Source organism: Belonocnema kinseyi, chromosome 9, assembly GCF_010883055.1.
Source record: "Belonocnema kinseyi isolate 2016_QV_RU_SX_M_011 chromosome 9, B_treatae_v1, whole genome shotgun sequence".
Taxonomy (NCBI): Eukaryota; Metazoa; Arthropoda; class Insecta; order Hymenoptera; family Cynipidae; genus Belonocnema; species Belonocnema kinseyi.
In genome coordinates, this window is record NC_046665.1 from 47,917,552 (window position 1) to 47,940,384 (window position 22,833).

The 22,833-nt window shown below is 30.0% G+C and overlaps 2 protein-coding genes across 2 annotated transcripts in view; one reads left to right on the forward strand and one right to left on the reverse strand.

The window, feature by feature from the left end:
- The window catches only part of LOC117180304, a 22,667-nt gene extending 13,379 nt beyond the window's left edge, over nt 1-9,288 (reverse strand). Inside the window, exon 1 of the mRNA XM_033372728.1 lies at nt 9,258-9,288. Within this exon, the coding sequence (XP_033228619.1) occupies nt 9,258-9,267 (10 nt within the window). The 5' untranslated portion in view covers nt 9,268-9,288. The remainder of the gene's footprint in view (nt 1-9,257) is intronic.
- A 2,105-nt stretch (nt 9,289-11,393) lies between these two features.
- The window catches only part of LOC117180525, a 19,894-nt gene continuing 8,454 nt past the window's right edge, over nt 11,394-22,833 (forward strand). Inside the window, exons 1-2 of the mRNA XM_033373023.1 lie at nt 11,394-11,609; nt 11,832-12,043. Of these exons, the coding sequence (XP_033228914.1) occupies nt 11,394-11,609; nt 11,832-12,043 (428 nt within the window). The remainder of the gene's footprint in view (nt 11,610-11,831; nt 12,044-22,833) is intronic.

The window sequence follows — 22,833 nt, forward strand, 5'->3', positions numbered from 1 at the left end:
TATATTTACCAATTAAGTTGGATATAACCACTATGGTTAAAAAAAGATTACTGCTGATTATTTTCATTTTCTCTATGCAAAGGAAACTTCTTTACGTAAATTTGTATGTAGAGTGTAACTAATGAATGTAATAAAAGGTTATTTATTAGAGATCGTATACAACTCATTCCTCATTGTTCATCATTTGACAAATGTTTGTTTCCTTAATCTGACTTATGGTAACTGTAATTTTATGAGGAAATAGAATGATCAATGTTATTTTGGGAATAAAGACAATGTCATAAATTTAAGTAAAGAAAAGTGTAGCACATAGAAAATAATGCAATTGTGATTCCTAGAGAATAAATATGACCTCTAAGTACCGTGAAAACTTCTAAAATCATACTGTTTGTTTTCCTTGAAAATTATTCTCGTAGCTGAGATACGAAAATCAGCATAGTTTACTGAAAAAATACTGGTTTCCCGGAAATGTGTTTCGTTGGTTTCTTTTCCGCGAAATAAGGATTTGTTAACTTCAATTGAGTAAATATTGTTTATAGGCAAAAAATCCATACTCGACTCTGAGAAATAGTTTTTTTCGAATCTGTTTTGCTCAATCTCAGAAATATTTTCTCATTTCAATGAAATGAATTCTTTGAAGTTATAAGCATGTATTTAAATGGGGCTCGAAAGTAAGTAATTCATCCATGCGTACACGGAAGCGAATAAACAATAAATCAATGATATATCGGTACGAATACAGGCGATACAATATTTTCAAGACATAAAATTTGTCTAGTCTCAAGAAGATGTGATGCAAGGAAATTTCTGATATGCAACTTTCAGTACTACATTAAAAATGTCACTAGGTTTCACACTAGAAATTCATTCTCAAGGTTATGAGTTAGCCAAAAATTTTCATCATAGTTATATTAACAAGGTATGATGATCTATAGGTATGTCACTTGATACTATGTTCTGAGCGTAAATACTAACTGCGCTCGAAATATATTAAGCTTTTTTCTTGTCCCGTGAAAATAATAAAAAATGCTTTAAAATAATTTTACGTTACAATACTTCTTATCGTATCAACGAAGTATCGACTACTCTCTAATATTTTTCACTATCATACAAAATAAGTTTTTATTTTGTTATAAAAATGTAGAAAAACGTCGAACTTTAATAGTAATTTCAAAGATACTTTAGAGCGTGTTGTCTTACAATTTCATTAGAAAATTAAATTATACATCAAAGAAGCCAGACAAAAAATTTATTCGTCTGGACTTAATCTGCATTTACGATATCGTCATGATTTTCAGGACCTTAAATATCGATTCACAATGAATGCCAGCTCTTAAATTTTATTAGTGGTTTTATATTCAGAATTCTGTCTAAATTATTCTATTATAAAAAGATGATTGATTTGAACTCGAAATATATCGAAAATCGTAACGCCTTTTCCTGATTGGCTTCTTATTTTGGTTTGAATGTAGACACAGTAAGTGGGAACTTTGAAAAATGACATTGTACAAAACTATAATTCACCCAAGTAATTATTTAATTCAAAACATATTAATTTGATCGTTGTACATGTTTTTGATGTTTTTATTGTCGTTGTACATTTGTCATATGTTTTTATTATATTATATTATAATAAGTAAATTTTGTATGCTCAGGGTTGGTAAGTGACGTGCTATTCCAAGTTCCAACGACATATAGTTACTTCAGTGCGGCTTCAATCCTGTTTTGAAGTCGAAAATCGGACGGACCTGTGTGTGTCCGCCACCTTTTGATGTCCCGCGGCAAACATGGCAGCACCCACATGTTTATATTTTCATGCACAGTTTGTCGGCAAAAACGCTCGTGTGCATAATCAAATGACACATCGTAAGACGGCGGCTCTCCCCACTCATGGAATTCTCCCCCCTCCCGTGGATTCAACCCCGCTCGAGAAAGTTAGGATGGCATGCCTAGTCCCTTGTTTCCTATGTCCATGCTTTGCACATAGTATCAAGCTAACTATACTTTGTTTTTATTATATTATAATAGGTACATTTTTAATGTCACAGAGACCGACATGCATGTTCAGAGTTGGTAAGTGACATGCTAATCCAAGGACATATAGTTACTTCCGTGAGGCCCGATCCTGTTTCGAAGTCGAAAATTGAATAGACCTCTCTTTTTACCTCTGAACGTTAGAAAAAGAGGTCCGTTCGAATGTTGACTTTGTACATGGTATCGAGCAAACTATACGACCGTAAGCATAGACCTTTTTATTCTAGACGTCTGCAGTGCGCACGTGCCAAAGTTTTACGTCATTTCCGTATTTTTCGAACAGTTTTGTGTCGAAATCAGCCCCATGCATCGCCCCCACTTTTCTGTTTTCCTTCGATCCGGAGGGGAATTATTGGTTAAACTAATCCAACAGATGGCGCCACAAAAAGTACGTCTGTCTTTTTCATTGAATTGCATTAATTTTGAGATATATTCTGAAAGCAGTTCGAACTTTACATTTTTGAGATTTATTTTGCTCATATTATTGATTTTATTATTTGTTAAAGATAAAAAAATTATTTTTTGTTAAAATTATTAATGTAGTTAATGAAAAAATTAATAATATTAAAGACCTCAATGACAAAAATATTTAAAACATATGCATGATCAGAAGAATTAATAAAAAATATATGACGTATATTGTATATTGAGGGAATAATTTGGTAAAAAGTCAATAAAAAGACTAATAAATGAGAAAGTGGATTTAATATTATTTAATATAATGTCACTGCAGTCAAACCAATAATTTTATTTAAAAATTTTTATTTAAAGGAGATTTTGAAATAAATATTTAATTATATTATTGCAAACCTGATTTCTAAAATGAATAGACTATAAACTATTCAACTCTATAAACAAACGTACCGTGCTCATGATGGACAGTAGGAGGAAATTCACTTTTTTCGTTTAGCTTGTCGCTCCGAACTTTTGTCTTCTCTATTTGTTTATTAATAATTGTTCTATTCAAAGCATGGAAAAACTGAAATTGTGTACATAACAATTTTTTACGCTTTGATAACTGATCAGGAAAACTTTATATTGTTTTAAATTTATGTTTAGGGAATCATAAAATACAAATAATTTGTTTATCATTCTAATTATTTGTTGCAAACAAATTTGATAAGGAAATTAACAAATAGTCTTATTATCAGTACAATTTTTTAGTGCCAAGAGTGCTTCACATGGATTTAGGAATGACATTTAATAACAACAATAATTTAAAAGTTTATAATAACTATTGTTATAAACAATTCTTGTGGCAAAATATTATTATTTGAGATTTCACAAATTATTATTTCCTTCAAGCGCCGGGAAGAATTCAGGTATTCCCTAAAATAATAAATATTTAATAATATTTAATAAAATATAACAATTTAAATTTTTGTAAATACATTAGATGAAGAAATTCAAAATTTTGGTCCTTTCGCATAGAATTTTTTTTGCACTGGAAATATTTTAAGCTGTTAGGCGAATAACTGCTAGTCACAAAAATATTTGAGGAGTTAAGAATAACCATTGTCATAAATAATTCTCGTGATAAAATATTCAAATGTAAAGTTTTATCAAAATTTTAATTTTCTTTAATCGCTACATTGGCTACGGATATCCCTAAACAAAATATCTTTGATCATATTTAGTGGAATATAACAACGCACATGTTTATAAATGATTTACATAAAAAATGTCCCAATTTTGGCAGTTTCTTTTGGAATAAATCGGGTTTCCATCATAATATATTGGAAATGAAGCGTAACACTGCATGCTAAGATTCACTCAATACAAAATCTTTTGACAATAACCCACCGACTTGACCATCAAAGAAAATTTAAATTTGATAAAACCTTAAGTTTAAATATGTGGTCACAAGAATTGGTAATAACAGGGGTTATTTTTAACTCTTCTAATATTTTTGTGACCAGCAGTAATTCGTCTAATAGCTCAAAACATTTTCAGTGCAAAAAAAATTTTCTATACGAAAGGGCAAACATTTTAAATTTGTTTATCTAATTTGTTTACAAACATTTTAATTGTTATACTTCATCAAATATTATTAAATATTTATTATTTTAAGGAATACCGGAAGTCGTTCTAGCCATTGAAGGAAATTATAATTTGAAAAATCTCAAATTCTAATATTTTGACACAAAAATTGTTTATCACAGTGGGGATAAAACTTTAAAATTATTTTGGTTACTAAATGTCATTCCTACATTAATGGGAAGCACTTTAAGAAAAAAATTTTTTCACCGATAATAAGACTTTGTTCATACTTTGACTTTATTTAAAACAGAAAAATTCAAAATCGCAAAAAAATTGAAGGCTTTGGACATTTTTAAATGAAAAAGGTGCATTTCCTCCAACTGTGCGTCATGAGTTCAGTACGTTTGTTTATAGATTTTAATAGCTTATATTATAAAATTATTAGGAGCTGAATGCAGCGAGAAAAAAGCTTTCAAGATCAAGAAACAAATAAATTATTGAACTGTATAAATGTATATATGACGTTTGGTTCAATTTAAATAAATATATACATTATATTAAATAATATTAAATCCATTTTCTCATTTATCATTCCTGTCACTGACTTGTTACCAAATGATTCCCTCAAACATTTTAATTACAATTACCACTACTTTTGAAAAATGTTTCCTTCAAAACTTGAAATTATTAAGATTTTAAATGTACAAAGATTCTTTACTTTGCAACTTAAGTTGTAGACCTACATATTCTAATTATTATTATATTTATATTGGATATAAGTAATATATTTTTTATTAATTCTTCTGTTAATGTATATGTTTTAAATATTTTTGTCATTGAGGTCTTAAATATTATTAATTTTTTCATTTGCTACATTAATAATTTCAACAATAAATAATTTTCTTTAACTAGAACAAATAATAAAATCAATAATTTCAGAAAAATAAATCATAGAAATATGAAGTTCAAACTGCTTTCAAAATGTATCTCAAAATTAAATTTTATTCATATTAAACTACATATATTTATGACTTTTTCTTTTTTTTTAATAATTAGTAATAGTTACTCTTATTTTTTCATACATTATTTTTTGTTTATTTACAAACAGCATCAAGTTTTTAATTATTTTTGCTTTTTCTTAATGCAATTCAATGAAAAAGACAGACCTATTTTTTTGGTGCCATCTGTTGGCTTAGTTTTACCGACATTTCCGGATCGTAAGAAAACTACTCACCTCATCTCTGCTACTACCATGGACATGGGAAACACGGGACTATGCATGCCATTGCGGGGGTGATGCAATGAGGGGGGAGGTCCGCCACCATTTGATGTCCTGCGACAAACTTGGCAGCGCCCACATGTTTATATTTTCATGCACAGTTTGTCGGCAAAAATGCTCGTGCGCATAATCAAATGGTACATCGTAAGATAGCGGCTCTCCCCACTCCCGTGGATTCAACCCCGCTCGCCATGTTAGGATGGCCCAAGTCCCGTGCTTCCTATGTCCATTACTACTATACATACACATACACGGTCGAGGCAAGGGGCTGGTCGAAATGTATGAAAAATATTGTTAATAAAAACAAAAACAAAAAAGGAATTATTAAGTGCAAAGAGTGCGGCGATCAAGGCCATTATTTACATCTGTTGGCACCTGTCATCTTCTAAAAAATGCTTAAAAATTCGGTGAAACTCAAGGAAGATGATGTTCCAGGTGCAAAATTAGTGCACGAATCAGTAGAAGAGCACAGTATTGAACAGCTGAAACGATGGGCTAAATGTAGAAAACTACCATTAAAAGGAAAAAAACGTGATTTAGCGGAAAGGTTATTTGAGGTTTTGTGTGGCAGGTATAAATATTTTCTTTTATACAAGATTTGCAGTTTAGAACTTTGAGAATATAACATAACACAATATTATATTTTCTACTTCTCCTTTTTAAGTTTAGACAATAAAAAGCCATTTGTTAGTGATTTCCTGGTATAAGGAATGTACTAACAAATTTTCCTTCTTTCATATAAACTGGTTATAAATACATAAATATAATAGTTTTGCGTGCTCAAGTGAAAGCATTAAATAGATTTTATTTTTATTAAAACGTTAGAAAGTTCGTAATCCCGATAACAATGCTTCATTTAATATGTGAGCAAATGTTAGCAAAGAAAGAAAATATTAATACCTGCCAATCACTACCTCGTCTAACCTTTCTACTAAATCACTTTTTTTTCTTTTAAAGATGATTTCCTATGTTTTCGTCATCGTTTAAGCTGTTTAACACTGTGCCCTTCCACCGATTTGTGCACTCATTTTGCTCCTGGAGCATCATCTTCCGTTATTTTTTCCGGATTTTTAAACATTTTTTTGAAGACGTCAGATGTCAGCAAATGTAAATAATGGGCTTGCTCGCCACACTTTTCGCACTTTTTTTCTGAATATGCTTAAAAAATTTTGCCTGTAAACTCAGATTTATTTACCAATTTATTTTTCGTTGTTATTTTTATTTACCGTATTTTCCATACATTTTGACAGAAAACTGTGAGAAAAATACGGAAATGCCGTAATATTCTGGCACGTGCGCACTGTCTACCTGCCTACGTCTAGAATAAAAAGGTCTATTGGAATGGGGCATAGAAAGAGAGGGTTAACCTAGAACATCTACCTGTATATTTATCCAATCATAAAAGAAGGAAGATGAATGAGTCGAACTCGAAATATATCGAAAGTCGTAACGCCTTTTCCTTTAATTTTTTAATTAGTTATGATTTCAGACCATATAATTTAAAGTAGCATTGATGATTACACTTTTAATTTAAAAACAAAAATTGTTATCGTCTATAATATTACTTATCTTAATACCAACTCTAGTTACAATTATTTTATACTAAAGCAATTCATGTTTTATTCATGTAGATCTTTTATAATGCTGTTGAAACCATTTTAATTGTAAAACATTTTATTACAAACTTAGCATTTAGACGAGAACATGGAGAATACTTATCTTAAGGACGATAAGATATGTGAGCGTAACCTAAAAAATTTCTTTTATATTTTTTTAAAACGCCAGTTGATTTCAGACGAAACGTGATAACGAATTAAAAATTTTGGAAATTAAATAATAAGCGAGTAAAAACGTTTGTCTGGTCCTACATATTAACAATAATAAGAAAACATTTTTTTAACAAATTTTTTATCGTTTTTTTCATAATTATAACATTTTAGGAGCAGACAGACGTTTATTAGTAGTTCTCATTCATTTACAAACAATTTTGAGGTTTCAGTCACATGGCCTTCACTCCTTTTTTCTTTCGTGTTCACAAGAAACAGGAACAGCGCTATCTTTAGATTTTATTTCTTTCACTTATAAGTTAATATTTCATACTAAATAATTTGAAGTATCATTATTGATTATAATTATAAAATACATTTTTTTAAATAAAAGCTTATACGCGTATTATTACCTCACATGATAATTCATATAATTCAGTTTAAATATTCCAATAAGAAATTACATTAAAATTATTTCATGTTTTATACAAAATCGTTAACAAATCGTAATTGTGTTTCTTCTCTTTTAAGTTTAAGAAACAAATTTAATAGTAATATAAACAACTACTAAATCTGTTTTACGTTGTAAACAGTAAAAAGTATCTACTTATTATGTTTTAAATATTGTGTGTGCGTGTGTGTGTGTGCGTTTGTGTGTGTGTGTGTGTGTGTGTGTGTGCGCGCGTGCGTATATATGCATGGATTTTTTATTTTAATTTTGCATTCTACACAAATTTTGAAATGTACAACATATAAAAATGAAATGTATTTTTGAACGATATTTTATTATTGTCTTTAAGAGACAATTATCGTAACATATTGCATTACATAATGTAGGTATGCTTTGGAATTAGTAGATCGAACATTACGTGTCTTCGTGAATGTTGATTCACCACTTGGTGGAAAAATTATAATTCTTGGCGGGGATTTCAGGCAATTACTGCCTGTGATAATTCATGAAACTCGCAGTGAATTAGTAAATTTATTCATTAAAAACGTGCAAAGTGCGGCGACCAAGGCCATTATTTGCATCTGTTGGCATCTGTCATATTCTCAAAAATGCTTGAAAATTCGGCGAAACTCACGGAAGATGATGTTCCAGTTGCAAAATTAGTGCACGAATCAGTAGAAGAGCACAGTATTGAGCAGCTGAAACGATGTCCTAAATGTAACAAAGCACCATTAATAGGAAAAAAACGTGATTTAGTGGAAAGGTTATGAGTTGAGGTTTTGTATGGCAGGTATAAATATTTTCTTTTATACAGGATTTGCAGTTCAGAACTTTGTTTGACTAAATTTTTAACATTCATACAAATATAAAATAACACAATATTATATTTTCTACTTCTCTTTTTCAAGTTTAGACAATAAAAAGCCATTTGTTAGTGATTTCCTGGTATAAGGAATGTACTAACAAATTTTCCTTCGTTCATATAAACTGGTTATAAATACATAAATATAATAGTTTTGCGTTCTCAAGTGAAAGTATTAAATAGATTTTATTTTTATCAACAAATTTAGGAGGTTCGAAACCCCGATAACAATGCGCTATTTAATATGTAAGAAAATGTTAGCAAAGAAAGAAAATATTAACACCTGCGAAACACGACCTCAACTAACCTTTCTACTGAATCACTTTTTTTCCTTTTAAAGATCGTTTCCTATATTTTATCCATTGTTTAAGCTGTTTAAGACTGTGCTCTCCCACCGATTTGTGCACTAATTTTGCTGCTAGAGCATCATCTTCCGTTATTTTTTCCGGATTTTAAAACATTTTTTTTGAAGAAGACAGATGTCAACAAATGTAAATAATGGGCTTTCTCGCCACACTTTTCGCACTTTTTTCGCAGTTTTTTTCTGAATATACTTAAAAATTTGTCCTCTTTAAACTCTGAGTTATTCACACATTTATTTTTCGTTCTTATTTTTATTTACAATATTTTCCATATATTTCGACACAAAACTGTTCGAAAAATACGAAAATGACGTAAAATCCTGGCACGTGCGCACTGTCGACGTCTAGAATAAAAAGGTCTATTCTGAAGCTGAGTTAATATGGAAGATTTCAGCTAATAATTTTTATAATTTCTAAGTCAAATATCACCCAAAATGTATACGTCAGCATTCTATAGTAGCTGAGTCGAAATTTTCAAGGTCGCTGAATGCCCAGCTTATAAGAATAATTCACCGCTTCTTACCTCTCATCATTTGAATCTCAGATTTATCGTTGCAATTTTCATAATCATACGGATTACAATTTTCGTTGCAGTTAGTCAAAAGCCTTTGATTCCCATTTTATTCAATAAGTAAAACAACAGATTTTGTCACCAATTAATTACGTACAACCTGCAGATATTCACTTTAATTAATTAAGATCGAAGTACAAAACGATTTTGACACTTGTCAAACATCAAATATCACTCACGTACCGTTACATTAGTGAAAACCAACTCCAATTTTTAAGAAAGTACTTAATTCACGTCCCGAATGTATTTATGAACAATTTTAATGTTGTGTTACATTTTTTTAAATTCGTAACTAATTATTTATTTGAAATGCGAGGTGAATCCTGGGGAACATAAACTTTTTTCAGAATTTGGTTATACGTATATTTTGCGCACGTCTTCTGAGTCTCGAAGCCTTTGACCAATCTGCGCAAGATCTCGAGCGCGGTAGATTTGGAAACCGAATTAAAATCGCCTATATAGTACTTTTTTCATTACACAAATGCAAGACGGGTTGCATTGTATGCTAGAGTTTATATAATTATATTCCCTATGACTACATAGTAAACGTCCTTACTGTATATATATATATATATATATATATATTTAAGAAATTCATTAGAATTCCAAGGATTTCTACAAATTTTCGAAGATTTCAAGATATTTAATAGACTTTGAAGAATTCAAGAACATTATTTATATTTTAAAATTACTTTGAAATCTTTAAAGTCATTTAAATTCTGCCGAAATTCCTAACAAAATCTTCGAAATTACTTAAAATATCTTAAATTCGTTAAAAATATCTTGAACTCTTTTAAATATTTTGAAATCTTTTAAAATTCGTTTATAAATTAAAAAATGTTCAAAATCAAATAACTCCAGTTAAATCTCTTGAAATTCCTGAAAGTATGTTTAAATACTTAAAAATATTTTCAAATTACATGAAAATCCTTAAACCCTTTTTTTGATTCTTTTAAAATCATTTGAAATGCTTTCTAAAAGTTTAAATTCCTTTACTCACTTTTAAAACCATATTAAATCCATTGAAATGGCACAAAATTCCTTAAAATCACTAAAAATCTCTTGGACTCATAAAAAATATTTTAAAGTCTCTAAAATCTCTTGAAAATTCTTTTGCTTTTTTTAATTCTTCTCAAATATTTCAAACTTCTTTAAAATTACTTGAAATATTTCGAAATTAGTTTCTACATTTTTTTCTCTTTTCATTGAGAAGAATGTTTAAATCCCTTTATGCCGATCTCTGGGCCGACTTTGGCCCAGAGTTGGGCCTGTAGTCGGCGTTACTCGTTGAGGAAAGGTGTCCCATAGTTGCCCCGATGGTTGATCCATGTTTGGGCCATTGTTGGGCCAATAGTCGGCCTAACTTCTTCAGAACTTTCCCAATCCCTTCATGCCGATATCTGGGTCCACTTTGGCCCAGAGTTGTACCAGTAGTCGGATTTACTCGTTAACGAAAGATTTCCCATAGTTGCCCTGATATTTAGTCTATGTTCGGGCAAAAGTTGGGCCAACAGTCGGTCCCACATTGTCTGCCAACGTTGGCTGTTTAGGTTGGGCCGACAAAAGTATCTTATAAATATAAAAAGTAGCCCAACTTTGGCTGGCGATCTACGGCGGGCCAAAGTCGGTCCGACTTGGGGCCAACGCACCTGCTCTGGGTACCGACTTGAATTCACACCCTAACCTGTGATTGTAATTATGCCCAGAAAAATGTTTGTCTTGATCCAACAAATTCGTTCTTGGTAAAGGGTCAAATAAATATTTGAATCAAACAAATTCTGTGTTTGATATAGGGATAAACAAATATCTTTGTTTTATTTAAAGAAACCTTTTTCTGAGTGTAGCTAATTAATGTAAATCTGATCAGGAAATAACTTTTAATTATTTAAATTCCATTTGTTCATTCTTACCATAATAATAATTGAATTGATTAAAATAGTAGACTCTTTTATTAAAATTGAGTCAAAATCAATCAGTCTTATACGGTCCAGTAAAATTGATCACTTTTAATAACAATCTATGATTCTAGAAATCCTAAATAATATTAATAATCTGCTCTTATAATAAAAATGTGAAATTTTTTAGCCAATGTTAACATACAATGGAACTATTAATGGGACGGAAGCGGAAAATGGTTCCCCCGCTGAATCTCTGATTTCCGGTGATGGCGAATTGGTAGAAGATACTGGAGATTCTCCAGGAACTCCAAGAGACACAGAAGAAGAGGCAGAAGAGGAAGAGATTTATTCTCATGATACGGATGAGGATGATGATCAAAATAAAAGAAGAGATCGTTCAAATTCAGTAAGTTTGATAGAAGAAGAGTTAAAAATTTTTTTTTTGACAATGCATATTTTGTTGGGAATATAAATTTGCACATAAATTTTAATAGTAAATTTGGTAAAAGAATCATTTTTTATTTAGTAAATTTTTCAAAGATGGATAAAAAGATAATTTTGTATATGATTTAAATGAATACCGTTTAGGTTGTAAAAATATAATATTATTTTTCGAATAAATTTCCAGCTCGATACAATTTCAACTTCTGGCAGCATTCATCTAGGTTCACCAACAACCAGGCCAGGGAATTTGGGTGTAAGAAAACTTTTCACAAATAGCCGAGAGAGATGGAGACAACAAAATGTTAGTGGTGCCTTTGCTGAACTGAGAAAATTGGTACCAACTCATCCACCTGATAAAAAATTATCGAAAAATGAAATTTTGAGAATGGCAATAAGGTTAACGATTTTTTTATATTTAATAAAATGTATTTAATTAGAACAAAATATTAGTTATACAGGGTGGACACGCTGGGGCTAACATGAATGGCGAATCCAATGCTACCCGAATTGCACAATAGCAGGAGAGAAGGCATTATACAGGGGTATTTTCATATTTCGCGCCTTTAAAGTTGCATTCGGATCGGCCATTCGGTCAAGTCCGTGCATCTTCGGATCAAGTTTATCATAGTTTCCATGGTTGCGTTCGAAACTTCAAATGCATACAAGTGTCAAAATAATATAGATTATGTTACACAGTAATTACAAATAATAAAAGTGTTTAATTAATAATGAAATGAGACATGTGAACTGAGAAGTAAACGCCAATTTTTTTCTGTGCCAATAACATTATGAAATGTCTGCTGAATGACAAACACTATAAAATAGTAATAATATTTAGCGCTTCCAGTGGGCGAAGAGTGAATTGTGTTTACCGCTTATTTACGGTATAAGAACAGGTATGTTATGAATAGACAGAATAGTCATTTGACTGGTATTGGCATATCAAAAAGATATCTCGAAGCAGTATAACTTACCCGAATTTCAATTGATACAATTTTTGGGATTTTTTTATCTTAGAAAATGTTTTCTCTGGACCTCATCTCAAAATTTAGTTTGATCAACCAATAAAATAAATTAAACACTTGTTGGTGGTAGGATTATACCAGTAATAAATCTAGAAGAGAAATTTTAGGCCGATATTTACAATCTATTTTTTTTAAATTATTCTATTTTCGAACTTGCTATATCTGGATCTGATTTCCAAATTGGTATTTGATCAGCACCCAAAATCAATTTTAAGTAATTTTGAGGGTATCGGTGTATAAAAAAAATCTCGAAATAATTTGACTAGACTGGATTATAATTAATAAAGTTTTTAGGGATTATTTTTATTTTAGAAAATGTTTTCTCTGGGCCTCATCTCAAAATTTCATTTGATCAACTACTGAAATAAATTAAAAAATGGCTCAAGATAGTAGTGCAACAAAAAGAAATGTAGAAGCGAAATTATAGGTCGGAATTTTTATTCCAATTTTTTTTAGATATTATTATATAATTATCTATTTCATCAGATCTGAAAAGTAAATTCATACATTATTGGAATCTTATCAGAAAATAAGAATGTTTGAGTGAAATTTAAAGCTACTCGAAATGTTATTTTAATGTATTTGTTTGAGGCCTTGTTCAACTTTAAATTATGCTGTTAGAAGTGAAGACACCAATTTTGTAAATTTTATTTCAGATGTTATCTTTTCCATTGGAGGTTGTCCTACATTAATTGTCGATTGATCAAACGAAATTTTGAGATGACGTCAGAGAAAATATTTTCTAAAGTGAAAAACTCCCTAATCACTTTATTCCTTAAAATTTGGGCAAGTTAAATTGCCTCATGATTTCTTTTTAATACACCTATACCATTAAATTAACTCAGAAGTCATTCTAGGGTTTAATCAAATGCCAGTTTGGTCCAGAGAAAACATTTTCTAAAATAAAAATAATACACAAAAAATTTATTAATTAAAATTTGGGCTTGTTAAATTGCTTCGAGATTTTTTTGATACACCGATACCATCAAAATTACTTAAAATTGATTTTAGGTGCTGATCAAATGCCAATTTGGAAATCAGATCCAGATATAGCAAGTTCGAAAATAGAATAATTAAAAAAAATGGAATATAAAAATATAGGCCTAACATTTCTCTTCTAGATTTATTACTGGTGCAATCCTATCACCAACAAGTGTTTAATTTATTTTATTGGTTGATAAAACCAGATTTTGAGGTGAGGTCCAGAGAAAACATTTTCTAAAATAAAAAAATCCCTAAAAATTGTATCAATTGAAATTCGGCCAAGTTAAATTGCTTCGAGATATCTTTTTGATACGCCTATACCATTCAAATGATTCGGATAATTAATTTTTGGATGGTCAATCCCCAGTCTTGAGATAAGGTCCAGAGATAACGATTTTTCAACAATGTTGATTAACATGCACCAATTCTATCTGCATTTCCTGACGTCTATTTCTGCTAGGATCGATCTGTGTAAAAAACAATGGTAATCAAATTTTAATTCAGAAATAATGTTTAGCTCATTAAAATGATTAATAAGTAACAATTGTTAATTTGTTAATAAGTAATTATTATTTAAATTATTACTGCCGGCACTGTCAGTGATAAACGTACAAAACCACCAAATATTTTTTTGTTAGAGAATAATCGATCGAAAGTATAATAAACATGCCGGGCCAAACTGTCATTATTTCGAGATTATGTTCAGATTCACCTGTATGCCCTAATCGTTGTAAGAAAATGTAGTTAATTTCAATTTAAAGTTTACGCATGTAATATTTTATTCACTTTATTTAAAACTCATCCTGTTTATTCATAACATACCTGTTCTTATACCGTAAATAAGCGGTAAACACAATTCACTCTTCGCCCACTGGAAGCGCAGAATATTATTACTATTTTATAGTATTTGTCACTCAGCAGACATTCCATAATGTTATTGGCACAGAAAAAATTGACGTTTACTTCTCAGTTCACATGTCTCATTTCATTATTAATTAAACACTTTTATTATTTGTATTTACTATGTAACATAGTCCGAATGTAACGTTCCGAATGCAACATTAAAGGCGCGAAATATGAAAATACCCCTGTACAATGGCTTCTTCCCTGCTCTTGTGCAATTCGGGTAACATTCGATTTTCCATGTATGTAAGCCCCAGCGTGTTCACCCTGTGTATACAGGGTGGAAACGCTGGGGCTTACATACATGGCGAACTTGATGCTACCAGAATTGCACAAGAGTAGGGAAGAAGCCATTGTACAGGGGTATTTTCATATTTCGCGCCTTTAAAGTTGCGTTCGGATCGACTATTCGATCACGTCCGTGCATCTTCGGATCAAGTTTATCATAGTTTCCATGGTAGCGTTCGAAACTTCAAATGGATACAAGTATCAAAACAACATAGGTTATGTTACATAGTAATTACAAATAATAAAAGTGTTTAATTAATAATGAAGTGAGACATGTGACCTGAGAAGTAAACGTCAGTTTTCTTCTGTGCTAATAATATTATGGAATGGCTGCTGAGTGACAAATACTATAAAATAGTAATAATATTCTGCGATCCCAATGGGCGAAGAGTGAATTGTATTTAACGCTTATTTGCGGCAAAAAAGGTATGCTATGAATATATAGAATATGTATTAAGTAAAGTAAATAAAATATTACATGCGTAAACTTTAAATCGACATTACCTACATTTACTTACAGCGATTAGGACAAACACGTGAATCCGAACATAACCTTGAAATAATGACAGATCGGTCCGGCTTGTTTATTATATTTTCGATTGTTTATTATTTGCCATACAAATGTTTTGTGGTTTTGTATGTTTGTTACTGACAGTGCCGGCAGTAATAATAATTTAAGCCATAATTACTTAATAATAATTTAACAAACATATCTTATTAATAATTTTAATAAGTAACACTTTATTCCTGAAATTAGTAACTGATTTCCATTGTTTTTTTTTCACAGATCGATCATAGATGAAATACACATAAGGAAAAGCAGATGGATTTTGTGCATTTCAGCTGATTCATTTCAATGAACATCATTGAAAAAGCATTATCTCTAGACCTTATCCCAAGACTGGGGATTGAGCAGCCTAAAATTAATTCTAGTTCAATCTGATGGTATAAAGAAGTATCAAAAAAATATCTCGAGGTAATTTATCTTGTCTGAATTTTAATTAATAAAATATTTAGGGATTTTTCTGTATTTTACAAAATGTTTTCTCGAGATCTCAGCCTAAAATTTGGTTCAATCAACCAATAAAATAAATTATAAACTCGTTGTTAATCAAATTGTATCAGAAATAAATCTAGACAAGATATTTTAGGCTAAAATTGTTATTCCATTTTTTAGAAATTATTTTACTTTCGAAATTCCTATCTCTGGATGTGATTTCCAAACTGGCATTCAATCAGCCTCGAAAATTAATTCTAATTCATTTTGATGGTACAGCTTTGTCAAAAAGATATTTCGAAGAAATTAAACTTGCCTGAATTTTAATTAATAAAACATTTAGGGATTTTTTTGTGTTTTAGAAAATGTTTTCTCTGGACCTCATCCTAAAATTTGGTTTAGTCAACCAATAAAATAAACTATAGACTCGTTGGGGATAGAATTGTATCAGAAATAAATCTAGACAAGATATTTTAGGCCAGAAATGTTATTCCAGTTTTGTTTGAAATTATTCTATTTTCGAAAAATGCTATCTCTGGATCTGATTTCCCAACTGGTATTCAATCAGCCTCAAAAATTAATTCTAATTCATTTTAATGGTGTAGGTGTACCAAAAAGATATCTCGAAGGAATTTAACTTGCCTGAGTGTTAATTAATAAAATATTTAGGGATTTTTTTGTATTTCAGATAATGTTTTCTCTGGACCTGATCCTAGAATTTGGTTTAATCAACCAATAAAATAAATTAGAGACTCGTTCGTGATAGAATTGTATCAGAAATTAATCTAGACAAAATATTTTACTCCAGAATTGTTATTCCAATTTTTTTGAAATTATTCTATTTTCGAAAATTGCTATCTCTGGATCTGATTTCCAAACTGGTATTCAGTCAGCCTCAAAAATTAATTCTAATTCATTTTGATGGTAAAGGTGTACCAAAAAGATATCTCGAGGCAATTTACCTTGTCTGAATTTAAATTAATGAAATATTTAGGGATTTGTTTTGTATTTTAGAAAATTTTTTTTCAGCAACTCATCCTAAAATTTGGTTCAGTCAAATAAAGAAATTAAATTAGAGACTCGTTAGTAATAGAAAGGTATTAGAAATAAATCTAGACAAGATATTTTAGGCCAGAATTGTTATTCTCTTTTTTTAGAAATTATTTTATTTTCGAAATTGCTATCTCTGGATCTTATTTCCAAACTGGCATTCAATCAGCCTCGAAAATTAATTCTAATTCATTTTAATGGTATAGATGTACCAAAAAGATATCTTGAAGAAATTTAACTTGCCTGAATGTTAATTAATAAAATATTTAGGAATTTTTTTGTATTTTAGACAATGTTTTCTCTGGACCTCATCCTAAAATTTGGTTTGATCAACCAATAAAATAAATTTGAGACTTGTTAGTGTAGCAGAAATAAATACAGAAGTGATATTTTGTGCCAGAATTTTTATTCAAATTTTTTCATAAGTTTTGCTATAATTATGCATTTTATGATTTCCAAATATTAAATTCATACATTATTGGTATCTTGTCAGAAAATACAAATCTTTTAGTGTAATTGAAATTTACTCGAAATATTATTTTAGTGTATTTCATTGAGTTATCGTTTAAGCTCAAATTATGCCGTTAGAAATGAAGATACGAAGTCCGTAAATTTTATTTCAGAATCCCTAAATATTTCATTAATTAAAATTCAGGCAAGCTAAATTTCTTCAAGATATCTTTTTGACAAAGCTATACCACCAAAATGGATTATAAATAATTTTAGACGCTGATTGAATGCCAGTTTGGAAATCAGATCCAGAGATACCATTTTTCAAAAATAGAATAATTTCTAAAAAAATTGGAATAACAATTCTGGAGTAAAATATCTCGTCTAGATTAATTTCTGATACAATTCTATCACCAACGAGTCTCTAATTTATTTTACTGGTTGATCAAACCAAATTTTAGGATGAGTTCCAGAGAAAACATTTTCTAAAATACAAAAAATCCCTGAATATTTTATTAATAAAAATTCAGATAAGATAAATTACCTCTAGATATTTTTTTGATACATCTCTATACCATCAGATTGAATTAGAATTAATTTCAGGCTGCACAATCCCCAGTCTTGAGATAAGGTCTAGAGATAACGGTTTTCCAATAATGATCATTGAAATGAACCAGCTGAAATGCACAAAATCCATCTGCATTTTCTGATGTGTATTTCATGCATGATCGATCTGTGAAAAAAAAACAATGGAAATCAGTTATTAATTTCAGGAATAAAGCGTTACTTATTAAAATTATGAATAAGTCAGGATTGTGAAATAATTATTAAGTAATTATTGTTTAAATTATTATTGCCGAGACCATCAGTAATAAATATACAAAACCACAACATATATTCGCTGTAAGGAATTGTAGGTATTTTCAATTGAAAGTTTTCGCATGTAATATTTTATTCACTTTATTTAAAACATATCCTGTCTATTTATAACATACATTTTTATGCTGCAAATAAGCGTTAAACACAATTCACTCTTCGCCCACTAAAATCGCAGAATATTATTACCATTTTATAGTATTGGTCAGTCAGCAGCCGTTCCATAATATTATTAGCACAGAAGAAAACTGACGTTCACTTCTCAGGTCACATGTCTCACATCATTATTAATTAAACACTTTTATTATTTGTAATTACTATGTAACATAACCTATGTTGTTTTGATACTTGTATCCATTTAAAGTTTAGAACGCAACCATGGAAACTATGATAAACTTGATCCGAAGATACACGGATTTGGCCGAATGGCCGATCCGAATGCAATTTTAAAGACGCGAAATATGAAAATACCACTGTATATTGGCTTCTCTGCTGCTGTTGTGTAATTCGGGTAGCATTCAGAGCGCCATATATGTAAGCCCCAGCGTGTCCAACCTGTATATAGAAGATGATATTATTTCATCAGAATAAAGATGTATAGTCGGCTGGTTCGCTTTCCAATTTTTTTCTGAGTAAATTTTAAAACTACCTCGCAAAAGTTGTCCACCTATACCAACTTTACACTTAAAAACGTTCTTTCAATCGAACAATATCTTCTGTTCGTTATTTGGATTTGAAAATACAAATATGTAAAAATTAAAAAAAATGGTTTCTATTGGTTTACAAATTCTGGTAAATATTTTGTATTAACAGTTATTACTAGTAAATCCTGATGTAAAATTATATATTGAAAATAAAATAGTTTGCTTAATTCCGAACTTTTTTTTAAATGTGCAGAATTTTTTTTTCATGATGGATTAAAATACAGACATTTGGAAAAAATGTAATGCATCGAATCTAAAATTTCTTTAACTTGCACTAACGAAACATTTTATTATTCTACTTTTTCGGAAAACATTTTTTTCGTGATTTAAAAATTTATGGATATTGGGATTTTTAATTTTTTTCCACCAAGATTTTTAAAAATTTTAGGAATATTTTAAATATGTTTCTTTGTTTCATACTAAAGAAGTTTCCTCTTCGCAATATGTATTTTCCCCCAAAAAAGCATGTGTTTAACTTAATCAAAAAAACTATTTTTTTTTTAAATTTTCAAAAAATTGTAAATTGATGAAAACATCCTCTATTCAATTTTTATTTTTATCTTGGTGTTAACTGTTAATAACCTTTCATATAACAAACTTTTCAAGAATTTTTAAACTTATAGGAACATTTTTTTACTTTTCAAAAATGTTAATTTTCAAATCCACAGAATGAACAGAAGATACCATATTGTCTAATCGAAACAAAGTTTTGAAAGTGAAAAGTTTGTTGCGGTAGACAACTGTTCCAGGGTATTAAAGTTCAATCAGAAAAAAGTTGGAAGACGAACCGGTCTAAATTGCACAGTAATTATCTTATAACTATATAGAATCTTCTGACTAGTTGGTCCGAAATACCAAAGTTAGAATTTGATTTTGTATAATGGCTTATTTTTTGGGTTACCAAAAAAGCAAATCCGTAATTTTTTCTTTCGATCAGACAACGTGAGGGGCTCTGCCCATCACTTATCCACATTTCAAGAATTAACACTATCGAAAAATGACATTCTTTTTAGTGAGTTTTCGAAAAATAATCTGAATAAAAAGAATAGTGAATATCATAATGTCGAAAAAAGTACTTTAGAAATTGATATTGTCAATATGAAGTTGAACGAAATCTGAGACGCATAGCAAACTATGAATACATTAATTTTAATTATCTATATACTTTCGTTTGAGAATGCTACTCGATTGTTTCCGCCATTTTCCGATCGAGCCAAAAGGTTATGCTTCACAATATTTAAAATAAAAGTCAACTCTTTCTGTTTTAAATTCATTCATTTAATATTATATTCAAAACATTAGGAGTTCTTTATCACGAAATTTATACACTAAGGTAGAAGATTTAATTCAATGAGTACAATTTATAAAATATTATATCCAAATATACTCAAGTTTATTATACTGAGTTACTGAGATATCAAATTAGAGAATGTTATCTATACGAGAATATTATCAGTTCTGTTCAAAAATGTATTTTATAAAAAATCAGTTTAATCATTGAAAATCATAATGCCCTGAGTTTTCACGTGACGCCGCTTAGCCGAGATTTTTACCAAGTATTCCATAATGTAAGTTAGCTGTGGGGTTTAGTTGTTAGGGAGTGCGTTAGTGTTTAGGTAAGTTAGGTTCGAATCTCGCCGCAGCCATTCCGATTTTTCATAACGATTAAGCGTGCGATTATGTGTGTAGTGAATAAATTAAGTATATAATAATAAAAATAATAATTGTACGTGTGTTTATGTCTTTAGTTGTATTTAATTCGTGTATTTAGTTTCTCCTTCTGAAGGCTAAATCTTTTGGTGGAGTGACTTATTTTTCATATAATCGTTTGAGATTCTCATAAGCTTTGTATGGCAACTTCAAACTATGTTTTCACTCTTTCAAATAAATGTATGACTGTCGTTTTAACTTCAATTGTTAACTTTTATATAGTGCATTTTAAATTCTCGCAAGTTTTATAAGAGTTAATTCCATTTGTTCAAACAAAAATATTAGTTTTGACGGCTGAAAACCCCTATATTAATTTTTGATACGCAAACCCTGTTTTCCCTGTTTTGAAACGATATTATATTAAATTCTCATTCATTTTTATCATTTATTATAACAAAAAGTTTCTCAGTGTACATAAATACATACATACAAACATACATACATACATACATGCATACATGATACATACATATTATACATAGACACACATGCATGTATAAATACATACAGAAAGAAAGACCCATTCATAAAAACCTGGTTTTCGGATCCTGGGGGTCTCAAAGCGTGGACACTTGACAAACTCTCTGATGAGAATGTAAAAATTAATTACATAATTTGTCATGAATAATGTTTTGGTAGTTCTGTTTTTGGTTTTAATCATGAAAAATACCATTGAAAACATTTAAAAAATTAAATTTTTTGCAAGCCCACATACGAGACGAAAATGAAATTAAAAAAAAAGTTGTGATGAGAACTTGCCCACGCAGCGGGCTGATTTTTTACTGTTAATATAGTTTTTCACGATTAAAAAACAAAATACGCATGTTATCAAAAAGTGATTCATAATGCATTTGTAGAACTTTTTAATCTGCACAATTTTTGTCTTGACATCTTTTCACCTACCTTGCACAGTTCAACCGCAAAATGTAATTTTTGATTTTCCATTATTGTTTTATGCTGTAAAAATTTGAATTTTCGATTTTTCAAAAAAATTAAAAAAGTTTTTATGATAATCTTGTAGGGCATTTAAAAAGAAATATTTTTCTTTTCTTGGCTTTTTTTCCATATCGTACGTTATTTGTCTTAAATTTGATTTTCGTATGTTTTCTTGAATTTTGTAATTGCTATAACTCTGGCAAATTTAGGTTTTATCAAAAAAAGTCATTAGAATAAATTGTTTGTCTGTTTGAGTACTATAAATATCAGTACAGAAAAATTTTAAATTTTGAAAAAAGTGGTTTAACAATTTTCAAAATACGCTCACATTCTGAATTTTGATTCAAAATATCTGGCTAACGAACTTGAACTTTAGTTTAGGACATTAAAAGATTATACTAAAGGCCAATCAAATCTGTCAATTTTTTCGAAAGTTATCGTGCTGACAAACTAAAAATCTACAGACACACAGGCAGGCACATTTGTAAAAACCTGTTTTTCGGATTCAGGGGGTCTCAAAACGTAGACATTTGATCAAAACTGGGGGGGGGGGGATTTTACACAAATCTAATACCTTCTCTGATGATAATTTAAAAATAAAATCCGCCATACTGATTGTTGCTCTTGCTTAATTAGTTTATAGCCTTCCATTTTTATATAGGGGCAGCATCCCTAAGCGTTGTGTTATCGAACAAAAAATTAGGAATTTACTTAGATTTGAAAAAATTCACTCTGAATACAGTTTAATATTAAATAAATAAATTTATTTTCATGTATTCACTTAAAGTTACTATAGCGCCGATTTTGGGGCTGGCGGTTGGTGGAAACTAACTAATTATAGCCCACCTCGCTTTTATTTGTTCACGCCTGAGTGCTTGCCTGAGTGAAAACCTCAGATCCCGCGCACCCGGCGAAGTTCCTGTTACACCTACCTGCGGCGCGGCGTCAATTCTCGGAAGGGCTATAGAAGGGAGGGCTATTGAAGGGTTTCACTGTATTATCGACCTTTTCTTGTATTTTTTTCCTTAAACAATCAAAATAAGTGAAATCAAAATAAGGAGATTTTTCTTATATTACGTGCAATCAACTGAAAAACTTTAAATTTCTTAAATTAAGACCAATGCTGGTTTACCCATTTAGTAAAGGTAGGCGCAGCCGTAGGGGCGCACAGTGGGGTGAAATCGGAAAACGAGGTTCAAAATGACATTTAGAACGCAATTATGCACCGATTTTAGAATTTTTTTTTTGAAAAATTCAGAACTA